The sequence below is a fragment of the Trachurus japonicus genome, chromosome 12 (assembly GCF_045865225.1).
Source record: "Trachurus japonicus isolate A0001 chromosome 12, Traja_1.0".
NCBI lineage: Eukaryota > Metazoa > Chordata > Actinopteri > Carangiformes > Carangidae > Trachurus > Trachurus japonicus.
In genome coordinates, this window is record NC_140918.1 from 24360459 (window position 1) to 24373961 (window position 13503).

General features: G+C 40.9%; 1 protein-coding gene across 1 annotated transcript in view; it reads right to left on the reverse strand.

Moving 5' to 3' along the window:
- Window positions 1-6561: 6561 nt before the first annotated feature.
- The window catches only part of LOC146977573 (putative flavin-containing monoamine oxidase A), a 54298-nt gene continuing 47356 nt past the window's right edge, over window positions 6562-13503 (reverse strand). The window contains exon 12 of the mRNA XM_085793897.1: window positions 6562-7146. Coding sequence (XP_085650023.1) covers window positions 6798-7146 — 349 coding nt within the window. The 3' untranslated portion in view covers window positions 6562-6797. The remainder of the gene's footprint in view (window positions 7147-13503) is intronic.

The following is a 13503-nucleotide window of genomic DNA, read 5'->3' on the forward strand; positions in this document are numbered from 1 at the left end:
TTGCATGTAGCACCTCTGGAATGTCATCATATTTCGGTTCATAATAATTTAGTTTTTCATTATCCTGTGCTTCACACTGGCATTGAATTAAAAAAAAAGAAATAAAAAAGAGACGAATGAATGTCTTCCCACTCTCAACAAAGACAACTTTTGTTCAGGACTGCATGGAACTGGAGTGTATAATAGCCTGCATGCACACACATGCAAGCATACACACTAACACACACAAACACACACGCCAAGAGCTAAACAGAGTTCAGAGGTCACAAAACACAGAAAAAGTATTACATGAATGCATCACTGAAGAGATGTGTGTTTGCCTCACATCCTGTATACATGTCTATCTAATATCTACACATGTCTGTATATTCATATACAGTGTGTGTGGTTACATATGGATATATCATATAGTTCCTTTTCATACTCTTCAAATATACACCGACTCCTCGATACCATCTTGTTGGAGCTCAACTGGACCCGGTTAGTATGCATTAGCCACGTATTCAGGTCAGTCCCAGAGGGTTAACACTCAGCATAATCCACGCTAGTTGTTAAGAATATCCAAAAATATCTTGCAGCTGTCCAGAATATATAGGTCAAAAAAAAAAAAGAAGAAAAAAAATCTGTGAAGATGTCAACACGAGACACAAATGTTCTTTTCTTTTCCTTTGATACAACATATTTAAATGCCAAAAATATTTACCCTTGGACAGGAGGAAGCTCCATCACAATATTTTATATTTTTACATTTCCAAATCTGTGATATACACTAATTGTGTCATATGATTTGACATCCCCCAGGTGGTCCTCCCTGGGTGTCTGGCAACAACATGTCTTCTCAAAGAGGATGAAAGACCCAAATAGAAACCCAGAATATGACAATCTGCTCTTGTCCTTCTTCAGTGTTGTCCTATTTTATGATCTGTCAAAATATGGCATGTGAATACCATTGTGTGGGGTTCCATTGCTCTTGCCCCTCTTCACTAAGTCAGTCTCAGTATGTTTAAAATATACAAGTGTTTTGTGGATTTTTTCTCTGCTGCGTCACAAACAGTCATTTTAACACAGAGCTTCAAACAGCATGTCTGCTCTTTTGCTACATTTTATGTGGCTTTAAAATATTGAAGAAAAAAAAGAGAAGAATATCGATTTCCAGGCCTTTGTATTCGTCCGTCTTCTCAAAACAGAGATGAAAAGGAAAAAAACAAACAGACTAAATAAAGACCATAAGAAACAACCCATAACACTTCACCCTCAGTAATATAATCACTGACCAATGGTTATCTCCTAAGGATTAATTCACATGTTAGACAGTTAGTCAATACATATGTTAATATTTCATGTTTGTGCAGGTTGGAGCAGCACAACTTCAGAACTGCAAATGACACTGTGGGATTGTTCACTCAGGTGTATGGAACAAAGTGGATATTGTATCTTAATTGAGGACACTAACAAGTTAGCACTGAAGATGGGCACTGGACGGGGTTAGGCTTACTCCAGCAGTTACTGTAGATAATGAGGGAACATTTGGCACCCAGGGTAGTGCAGAAAGTAAAGAAAACCAACCCACTCATCCATCCATCCATCCTCTATACTATTTTTCCATACAGTTTAGCAGAGGTGGGGTGGTGGGGGGACTGTGGGAGGAAGCAGGAGAACCTATAGAAAAGATTCATACAGGTAGAACATGCAAACTCCACAAGGCCTCAGCTCAGGAATCAAACCTTCAGAACAGTGCCAACCACAGCAGGTGCAGCCCATTAACCCTCAATTCCCACCACCTGCCGCTACCTGGCCTGTCGTCACCAGCCCAGTGACAGCTGTGGGATTAAACCAGAAACAAGGACATTCAGATATGGGTTCCACAATGTGCAAAAAAAAAGTATCTATATTTTAGTTCGATTTAAAGCAGAAGTAAGCGGAATGTTTGTGTTAATCTAAGTCTTAAATAGTTGTATCTTCCAACAGCAATCACTTCTATAGAGTGTTTGGTCTGAAACACGGGTCTGTCAGTCACTCTGCTCTGCTCTGAGCCCAGGAGAAAACTTTCCTTGTATCCTACAACCTTTATCCAATGAGGAGAGAGAACGGCATAAAGGGGCGGTCCTCTCTGTGTGTGCAGCCAAGGGATGCGTGTGAATGTGGTGACGTAGGGACGAGGGCGGGGACTGCTAACTCCATCGGCTGACAAGAAGTTAGACAAAACCACCGGATTGCTTACTTCTGCTTTAAGTTGTAAGGTTCTTTTTTTTAAATTATTATTCAGAAAAAAATATAAATTGATGGTGGGAATTTTGCTTTGTCTTCTACCAAACAAGCACGTCCCTTTACACCTTGAGATAATAATGGGTTGACCAAGGTTTCACTCTGGCAACACAACACTTTTGTGGCAAACAATGCACAACAATGTTAAAAGTAAAACACATTTTTTTATTAAAAAAAAAAAAATGCAGCTCCTGCAACTGCAGTTGGCCATATTGCGATATCGATTACATTAAGATTAATTGTGCAGCCCTAATTCAGATTCACCAACAACATTAAAAATCCAATTATGGGTCTCAGGACTCAGTGGTTGGGATTTACTGTAAACACAGATCCTAGTCCACATTTTCCCCTCAACACTTATGTATGTATGTACTGTACTTTTTCTCTCACTTAGATGGAGTGGCTATTGATGGGAGAGATAACTTACACCAAGTGCACTTATGTATGACTGAAAAGACATTATTTTCACAAGACCCATCTCAAACATTCACCATCTTTGACATACAGTACTGTAAAGGGTATTTTTCAACCCTGGACTGTGTTCTGCTGTAGATTATTTTGAATACCTTTATCAAGGTATAAACAAAATTCAAATTGCAAATCTCCATGTGGTTAAAAACATCAGTGAAGATTTAAAAAAAAAAGAAAGACATCTGCATCTGCCTGCTCTCCTGCTTTCAGTCATTATTGTCAATGTCCTTAGTTCTGAATTGTGGATGTGACTAGAGGGTGTGTTGTGAATGCAAAGGCAATGTACTGCCACCGCGGTGTACTGGTTCTCATTTTTGTTGTGCATTCATGGATGTTAGTCCTGGTTTGGCGGCTGGGCCTGGTTTCTTCTGGTTGTGCATCCTCTGAGGCTAACTATACACCTTGTTGCTCATGTAATTATTTTATGTTCCTCCCCCACGTGGAAACCTGAGTGGAAATCTGCCTCTCGGATTTGTTCTGGCACCGACGCTGCGCCGCACATCGAGATGTTGGGCTGTTGTCCTCGATTCAGCCTGGACAGGCTTAAATGAAACCAAGGAGAACAGGCAGCTGATCCAGTGCAAGCTGGTGATAACAAAGACAAATAGTAAGCCTGCAGCACCAGAGCACTGCTCGGTGATCAGAGGGTGTTGGGGATACTCTCCAGGAGAGAAATGGGGGCTGACAAAAATCCTTTCAATCAACGGTGCAATCAAGTGATAACACTTAAATCACTTTCTCTGGGATCACTTTATTGTATGATTGGTTCATGCTGCTATATCTACAAGAGTGAGCACAGTCTACAGGGTCTACACTCTGGACAATGTTGGCTTGTCTCCCTGAAAGTTAACTAATACTCCTTCAAAACACACACACACACACACACACACACACACACACAAATTAGAATGCATTGTAAAGCTGACTTTTCTCAAATTATTTACATGGGTAGATAAAATTATCACAAACAGACAGAAAGACAGAAACTCAGTATTTACAAACTTAATGTTGATAATGGACTTAGCAAATCCCCAGATTTCATGAAAGTTTTAATGTTAAATCCCAAACACTGTTTTCACAATAATTATGCATTGCAGTTAGCCTATTGTTTATGAATTGGAATGGTTGACATCTAAATGCTTGTTTAAAGATGAAGGTTAAATAAAACATTAACTTTAATTGGTCTGAGACGGGAACCGAATACCAGAGTGAAAGTCTGATGACTCTGACCTTGTTGCCTTTTTGAATCATTATATAAAGAACATGGTTGGGATTGGGCACCGGATGTGAAAACGGTGCTGTTCAATCATTGTGCAATGTGGAATAATAGTATTTTCAAAGAAAACTACCCTGGAACTAACGTAACTGATTCACAGCTGCAAAGACAGCTGCACGGATGATTCATTAAGTTTTCAAAACAAACAGCAAAAATCATGATGTATGGTAAATACAGGAAAGCTGCTATGGAGAAGAGGAGCACAGGTCTTAGTCAACAACATCTCAAAGACACTTGCTGGAACATTAGCATAACAGAACAATACACAGTGAAAAGATAATTGACAGTCAAATCAACCCCTTGCTGACATAATTCAAAATAAATGAACATTAAGAGGTCTATGTATTCCATGGCTGCTAAATTGCAATAGTGTTATTTTTATCTCATGCACCTGTATGTCAGAATAACATAACAATAACACTAGAAAATGACATAGGACATTTGTTTGATGGAAGAGGCTGTGGCTGGTTGGCTTTTTACAGCCACAAATACAGATGACACTGCAGTGCAATGTATGAATTTTTAAAGTTGGTGCTGTTGCCTGAAGGCAAACGCTAAGGCGAGTGCAACAACAGGTGTTTACAAAGGCTGCTGTAACTACAGCAATATTACTTCACTGGAAATCTTATACTGGACATATGAAAAAATAGTAATACATTTGAAAAAAAAAATCTAAAAAACTAAATACGCACACATAAACACACTTGGTCCACAGAGCCGAGTGGAGCCTGATGATGAAAGATGCTTAACTGCCTTTGCTGTTTTTAATCTATTAATCTAATTATTTTGGCCTCTGCACTTAAAGGCCTGAAAATGTATTACTACATGTTCCCCTTCCCTCAGTACAATCAAAACATCAAGCAAATCATCTTTGATTTGATTTGATCGTAAATAGAATATTTCCTCAGTATTACGATGTTACTGTGTAATAAAGACTGTGCAGTGATTTAATCAAACATGTGCCTTTTATCAGTGAAGATCTATGCAAAGAGTTCAGTCAAGGCTGCAAGGAGACTGTCCTCCTTTAAACTACCCATGATACATCTGTGCAAGCGGCTCTTTATGGCTTCTACATTTAATTGTTAGGAGACCATCAGTGGAAGTGGTAATTACGACTGGAAGAAAGGAAGACTTCAGGTGAAGAAGTAAAAATCCAGAAAGCTTTAGGCTGAGGTTGTGGTGACTGGATTGATTTTCATACGGGAGATTGTTTCCTGTTTGAAACCGATCGATTGCTTCTTCTGAGAGCATTCTACAACCTTTACCTGTGTGTTTATTCCTGTAACCATGACGACAAAGCTCCTATACACCTCCAGGATATACTTACTTCAACTCAAATCTCTTTATGTTAAGATATTTTAAAACTACACTTGTTGTTTTTGTTTCCAACCCGAGGCAAACCATGACCGTTAAACAACCTTATAGCTTCTCAACTATTTAAAGCAATAGTTCTTTTTTTACTCCTGTACCCATGTAATGTTAAAACCAAGTCCAGCCATTTGAGAGGGCACCTCATCTCATCTATTACTATAATTCATTCACACAGTGAGACTGTGTGAAATGCTCATGCTTTCACAATGATCAGACTCCACAGTATCCCAGAACTGACCTGCACTTAATGACAACCGCACCGCGACAGTGACAAGGCAAGCTGCCAGTCCCCCAGATGGTACATTACTGCATGCATGCCTTAAGCTGGTGCTGATATATAGCAACGAAGGAAACCTCCACACCATGGAGTCCCTGAAATAGCTCCCCCATCTGCTTTATCCCCCGTCTCAGTGGGGACAAGTTGGAAAATATGCGTGTTTATTATAATGTATGGGTATGGGATTAGTTCAGAAACTGAAATCCACAAGAAAACTGTTACTTTTTTTGACTATTGACAAAAAAACGACCAAATCAGTGACCGATGGTACAGAAAAAGTCTCACATGCACGGAGACGGGCTGCTGGCCTCGATTCAGCCTGGACCGGCTCAAATGAAACCAGGGAGAAGGTGGGCAGTTGATTCAGTGCAAGCGAGTGATAACAAAGACAAATAGTAAGCCATGGCGCCAGTGGAGACAGAGACTACCATCCAATGATCAGTGGGCGTTTGAGAGACTCTCTAGGAGAGACATGGGGACTGACAAAAATCCTTTCAATCAACCATGCAATCAAGTGATAGCGATTAAATCTCTTTCTCTGGGACGTTATCGTTGCGTGACTGCTTCATCCATCTTGCGCTCATTCGAATGTCTGTTGGTGGTTTTGTGGGCGCACAAATGCGCGTGTGGCTCGGCTCCAAGCCTCTCAAGCAGGTTTTATGGCTCTCTGGGAAACAATGCAAGGCATACGGTATGAAAGGTCCATTTTCCCCTCGCAAACTGGTTTAAACACAACGCGATCTCTCTGAGCTTACATGCACAAGCTAAATGCATGGTCTCGGTTTTAAATGTTCAGATCAGAAATCAGATAAAACACTGATTCAAGTTCAAATATCTCCCATTGATTCGTCAGAAAAAAAGAATGAAAAACAGTTGAAAGGGGAAAAAAATGGAGTGAAGGTTGTGGAATTAATGAATGACTTTAATTTGCAATCAAGAAGTGGATAAAAGTACATTTTACATCACTATCGAGCAACATGGCATGCTTATAATGCATTTCAGTACATATTTCTCATAACTAATGTTCTACTTTGTTCTGAAATAAAACTAAAAGAAATAAAAAATAAAAATCAGTCAGCAGTGATCAGACGTCTGAATGAAAACAAACCAGATATGCAGATGTTTCACTGTCATCTGTTACACTGGGAATATATGAGACTTGGTTGTTGCAACTACATTTGTGAAGTATGCTGTGACCTTCAGCAAAGCATTCTGATGCCGGGCCAACAAGAGAGCAGCGCTTATTGTTAACGCCACACTGACCACAGCCTTGCTCGTGAACAGAGACGTTAGTTTGGATGATGTTGTTTCCTGTGCGGGGTCCTTGGCGGTCTGACCGCGCCGTGCCGCCTCCTGCTCCTCCTGGGTCAGGGTCGTGGGACTAAGTTCAGCCAGTACTTCAAGAGCCGCTCGCTGTCCGGACTGCACCGCGCCGCTCATGTAGCCGCACCACTGTGTGGCGGTCTCCGTGCCCGCCCAATGGATCCTTTAAATCAAGATAAACATTGAGCTTGATGTTGCTCTTCAAAAAGACATTTATTATATTCTCTGTTGGAGCAATTAGATCCCTTTCAGCACATTCATACAGTGTCTTCAGCCTGTAACATTCATTTGTATCAGAAGTTTTACAGAGTACATGTGATGTGATGCTGCTGACTGGTGGTAGATCATCAGACTTTCTGTCTGATGAACTGATACACTTCAAGTTGTTGCCCTTTAACAAGTCTCCGGTGGTTTCAGTGCTCCGTGTCTCTGTGCACTGAAATTTGCAAGAACATGCTCAGCAAATTAGGTTGCGCCTGTTCAGCCCTGTAGGGCTTACTCACCAGAAAAGCACTGTAACAATGCTACTTCTCATTCACTTCACTGACAGCATATTCAAGGATGCCTCATAAGCCATATAAATTACAGCCCACAGCACCCAAGTTTGTTGTCCACATTAGTCCAGATCATGTACTTTGCAGCTGCTGCACCAGTTAACCTTCAGCTCGAGTAAGCATTGTAATAAGACAAATGTGACCATAAAAAAAGTACTGTACTGTAGTGGGCCTATCAATGGGAAATGGGAGAATAACTGTTGGGGTCAACATGAGGTGTGTTTGATGTAGTAGAGAATGATCCTGCTGCAAGTAGCTAGGCTAAGTATGTGCAACTAGATTTTAAAAGAATAATATGAGTGACCTTTGAATAGCTGTGAGTGACTGCACCAATGACCAAAGACAAGGTTTGTTTGGTCAATCACACACGGTTACTTCAGATAACAATGAGCCAACAACATGCCTCAGTTCACCTCATTATATGACTTACATGCACAAGGCCTCACAGATGGGCGCTAGTGTCTTTGCTATTGAAGCGATGGGGGCACTGGATGAAAAGATTATGACTATGTCAGACTGAAACTAGCAAAGACACGTGTTGTATTTTATGCTGCGTGTAAGATAGAGCACGGTGTAGACACTGCATTACTTTTTCATCAGTGGCTGGCCATGTGAAAACCCACCCCCCACCCGAACATGATGGAGAAACATAAGAAAACATTTTGCTCTTTCCATCCCATGGTCTTGAGAACTCACAATTTAAAGGGATAGTTCAACATTTTGGCAAATTGGCCCTTTGCCATAATCCATATAGTCATAGCAGTAGGTTCATTACCTTAAATTGTCGGTATAAGATGTTTTTAGAATGGCGGAGCAGAGCCGCGAGCTGCTCAGAGCTACGCTATGGAGGCTAATGGAATTTCTTGGTCTCCCTCCGTCTCGTAACGTTCAGTTATTATCTCATAGCGTGGTAAATGTGCAGGTCGCAACTTGTCCACCAGAGTGTTTTGGAGTTGTTGGATTGTGTATTTGATGAGTTTGTTGAGGGAAACCAAGAAATCCCATGAGCCTCCATAGCGTAGCTCTGAGCAGCTCGTGGCTCTGCTCTGCCGTTCTAAAAATAGCTTGCACCAACAATTAAAGGTAACGAACCTACTGCTATGACTATAGAGACTGGCAATGGGCTAATTTGCCAAAATGTTGAATTATCCCTTAAAAGCAAAATACAAGGTGGTGGACAAAATGTAATGCTCTAGGATACACTTGGAGAGAGATGGTCGTCTGTTGTTCCACTGATTGGAAAGGTGGAGTTGAGCAAAACCACAACATGAAGAATACCAACCCCGCCTATTGAGAACATAGCGGCAGCGTGAGAGGAAAAGAGGTGTGCTGCCTGAGAGATTCCTCCTCCTACAGCTGGTCACCCTATACAGCCACTGATAGATAGATAGTATCACATGTGATGGTACTGTATGTCCTAATGAAGTATCTGGACACTTGGGTCACATTATGCTCTTCAGTGTTCCTCAGAGGTGAGCTGAGTCACTCAGAGCCAGCTCTCCAGATAATGGAGAGGCCCTCCTTCAGGAGGTTAAAGTGCTCTACAGAAAGCAGCAATTTCACCAACTCTGTTATTTAGTGACTGTAGTGTAATTATTTTCTGCCGTCTACAAAAAAACAAATGCCTGTAATTCTGCATGCAGGAAGGTTGGAACTTACTAACCTGGGCTGCATGTAGGTGAAGATACATACTTCACATGGCTCTATCTATCTATCTATCTATCTATCTATCTATCTATCTATCTATCTATCTATCTATCTATCTATCTATCTATCTATCTATCTATCTATCTATCTATCTATCTATCTATCTATCTATCTATCTATCTATCTATCTATCTATCTATCTATCTATCTATCTATCTATCTATCTATCTATCTATCTATCTATCTATTATGAAGCCACCTCCAAAGAGGGGCTGTACCAAAAATACTCAAGTATTATGCTGTTGAGCTCTAGGAGCATGCTGGCTCAGATGTAACCAGAGACTATGCTACTTATGTTATTTGTGATTATGCAGTAGGTGTTACTGTACATGGGTTCCATCATGTGTCAACCCATAATCCATAAGCCTTGGGAAGGGAAACTGCAAGGGGTAAATAGGTTACATCTTAGGTAGGTATTATGTCTGCATGCTATGATGGAAATTTGTCATGTGCTATTGTCTAATGTTGTGTTGACTTTATGACTTGTGATTTACGGTGGCTAGCGGTACTGAAGTTAAACTCACTCACCCATAAAAAAGACTTGCCAAGTAGTCATTGACCTCTTGATGAAACGGTTAGCATCGTCACCCGTGATGTGGGAGACGCAGGTTTGAAACCCGCTCAGGGCAGACCACAGCACAACATCGGTCACACTAGAAAAGGCTGTGATGACACTCACAGAGCTATGACTGTAGTTGTTGTCACCTCCAGTGAAAAGTTCACTCCTCACTCTCGAAGCGACAGCTTTTTTTGGTTCATCTGGTTCAGGCTGCACCTTGGAAAACGATGTGACTGAACGGTGCATGTAAATATTTTATTTACTACTAGGCATAGTATCTGACATCAACTGCTCCCTCTACATACTCTATCTGTGGAGTGTATGTATGAAGGACGCTCCACTAATTTACCATTCAGACTGCTTGCGAATTCACCAGCCCATCATACTTGCATATCAAGGCTGTCCTCCTCCACCCCTGTCTGCCAATCGAAAGAGCGGAGAGGGGTTCCCTCGCTGGACAGCATCCTTGATGATTAATGTATGTTGTCTGAGCATTAGAGATAGAGGCCTCGACAACAAACTCCTCTGGATGCCATACTGTATGAACGCCTCTCTGATGTGGTTTAACAAGCTTTGACAGTGAAATTCACAAAGGGGTGTTACTGTACTCATCAGCGAGGATTCAATCAAGAATTGGACACATAGACTAAACAGAGGATCGGTGTGTGCCAAAGCTTCAGTGACAGATGTTTAGAGGTGAAGATGTTCCGATAGCTGCTCCGGGAATATTTTAATGGACTATAACTGTGATCAAACTGCGATCCTTTCATTGCTGTAGCTACTCTGCTATGTTTTGTCTGCTGCAGCCAGCCGGGGGTTTCAGCTCTGCTCTCTGCACTGTCAGTGCTTGTCAAAGACAGTTTGTGCAAGAAGAACCTCTCACTCTGTGATACCAGTGCACAGCCACAATTGAACTAAGTGACTCTTTGGTTCCAACAAACCCGACAGAGTGTGACACCTCCTTTCTAGTGGATTGCATCACGTCTCTGTCGGGGATGGCATTCTTCCAGCTGAACTTTCATTTATATCATATTGGTAATTTTATCTTATAAACTTTATAATTTTGAACCATGGCCTTCAGTGTTTGGATCCAGAAGCTCATAAAAGTTTATATGTGTGTGATTACGACTCTGTTATTTCACTGTTTCTGCATCGGCAATGTAATCAACATTTAGATAATGTAAATATAAGTTTTGGATCAGACTTGGTATCAGCAGATACCCAATAAGACTCAAATTGGGATTTGGGCCAGAAAGAACTTGGTTTGGATTTGCCTGTTCAGAGGCCTTTTGATTGTTCACTCCAATCTACTCCCAAGAGTCCTTCAGTAGTAGTATTTCAGCCTTCAACAGCAGACTATCCTAGAGCTCAGACTCAACAGGCTCGGTGTTGTAATACATACCAGCTGTCTGTCCACCAAAGGATTGGACTCCTTTAGCTACTGTAAATGGCTATTCATGGATTTTGAACATGGTTTCTTATCAGGGATAGATGGTGGTGCTTGGTACTTCACAAGAGCTACAAGCCACATATAGCAAGTGTTATACAGTAATAGACTCTGAGCTGTGGGTGGATTGGAGGCTACAGTGACTCGCTATCGAAAAGTGATTAGACGGGACCGGGGTAACTGGGTTGGATGCAAACCTCAGAAGAAAAGACATTAGAGAGACAAGACTTTTTCATAATATATAGAATTTCACACCTATTCCACATGTAACTCTTGCCACCTTAGACCCCCATATTTTTGTACCTCCCAATCACAGTTATGTATACTAGAATATGGAATTTATTACCTGTACATTTTTTTAACTTATCTTTACAACAATTTAGGAGGGCACTAAAGTCACTTCTGCTAACCAGTCAATACTTTCCACATGGTCTGCCTATCTAAACTGGGATTACTTTATATTTTTTACCATATTTTATGAAAAGCTTTTATCAAGCTTTTGTATTGCATTGTACAATGTTAAACCATGTTTGTATTTATTATGCATAAACGGTTTTTGTACTTCACAAATGTATGCACAGTAGCTTAGTACTGTAGTTGGAGAATGCCATCCTACAAGCCCCTGGAGGGTTCTTTTGGCATTTCTCCTTCACATTGTCTTGGATTCTATATGTTATATCTTTTTAAACTTTTCGATATGTGAAATAAATAAACAAACTTAATGACATTGATCTCCAGCTCTTTGAGTAAAAGAATTAAATTGGATACGTGATAATGAAGCAACAGCGAAACTAACCATTAACACCTTTAAACTGATAAAGATCTCCATCTTGGATAAATTTGTTTACTTGTTTTCTACAATTGCAGTTATACTACAGTTGCAATCTATAACACCATAGGTTACACGGTCCCTTACTGAATCACACTGTTATACAATTATGTCAGGGGGAAGCTCTGTAATGGATTTATACAGTAGTGCCTCAGCTAGGAGTGCAACCAACCCAGAGATGACTCAGATAAGGATATACAAATGATAATGAAAAAGGAAAGCAATGGGTCCAGCACGTATGGTAATAAAAAATTCAACAGACAGGAGCGGTGGAGGGAGAAATCAACCATTACAGCAGGATACATGGCAGGTGGTGGTAAACAGCATAATAAGCAGCGGCATCATGATGAGGAGAGTGAGAGCTTGTCAGATTAAAAAATACTGCCCTGTGACCTTGACTCAATCTGATCAGCGTCTCGTTTAAATACTGGAGGTGTTTATGAGACAAGTTAACCCGAACTGACCAACTGACAGCACCGATGACTGCAGTGTTCCCGACACAACGCTGTGTCCCTAAACGCACGCACGCAAGCACGGCGGTCTGCCACTTACAGTGAAGCCGGCGACGCGGGCAATTCCAGAAATGCAAAAAGTACGAGATTAATCCGATCTGTAGAACTGGGAATAAAGATAAAAAAAGAATCCCTCTGAGCTCGTGGGATATGGTTTTGACCTCTGCTGTATACAAACTCTTTAGCTGTATTCAATTTAATCACATTTCCCGGCGGGCTGAGTCGAATATATATCATAGCAGATGAACAAAACGGATTTAGAAAGAAGCTGGTCCTCGTTGTCACATTAAACACAACAAACTGTGGGAAGAATAAAGCTTTCTTCCTCATCTGTCATTGACCTTTCCAGAGCTGTCTCTAGGGAAAAAAAATGTTGTTTGTTCTACAGCACAGTGAGAAGTCTTCTGTCTTATCATCTAAACAGGAAACCTTACATGTCACATTTGATCAATTAGCACAGAAAGAATAAAGGTGTGTATGTATATTTCTCCTAATTATGACTGAGTTGATGTATAACACAATCATCTCTCCACTGAGTGTCTTCCTCTCAACTGTGTTGACAAAGTGTCAAGTGTGTGCGGAGAGTGTTGCCAACTCTTGTGTGGACAGATATTTGGAGCTGCTCAGTGTGACTGTATGAATTCCTCTGACACTTCTTCACATCATAATCTTTGTGTATTTTGGAAGGCTGTATAATTCCCTCAGGGCGCCAGTTGTGTTATGTTTCCTCCCCCCCTTACAATTGTAAGAAATCAGTAAACCGCCTCTGTTTGTGCCGCACCGGTGAGATCTTTACTAGATTTCGAGGTTTATGTTTTTCATAGTCAAAACCACTTTGTCTCCACCTGTCCGCTGGCAGGATAGTGTTATTTTGTTGCGTATGGGTGAAGTCGGGGTCCTTATCCCATGAGT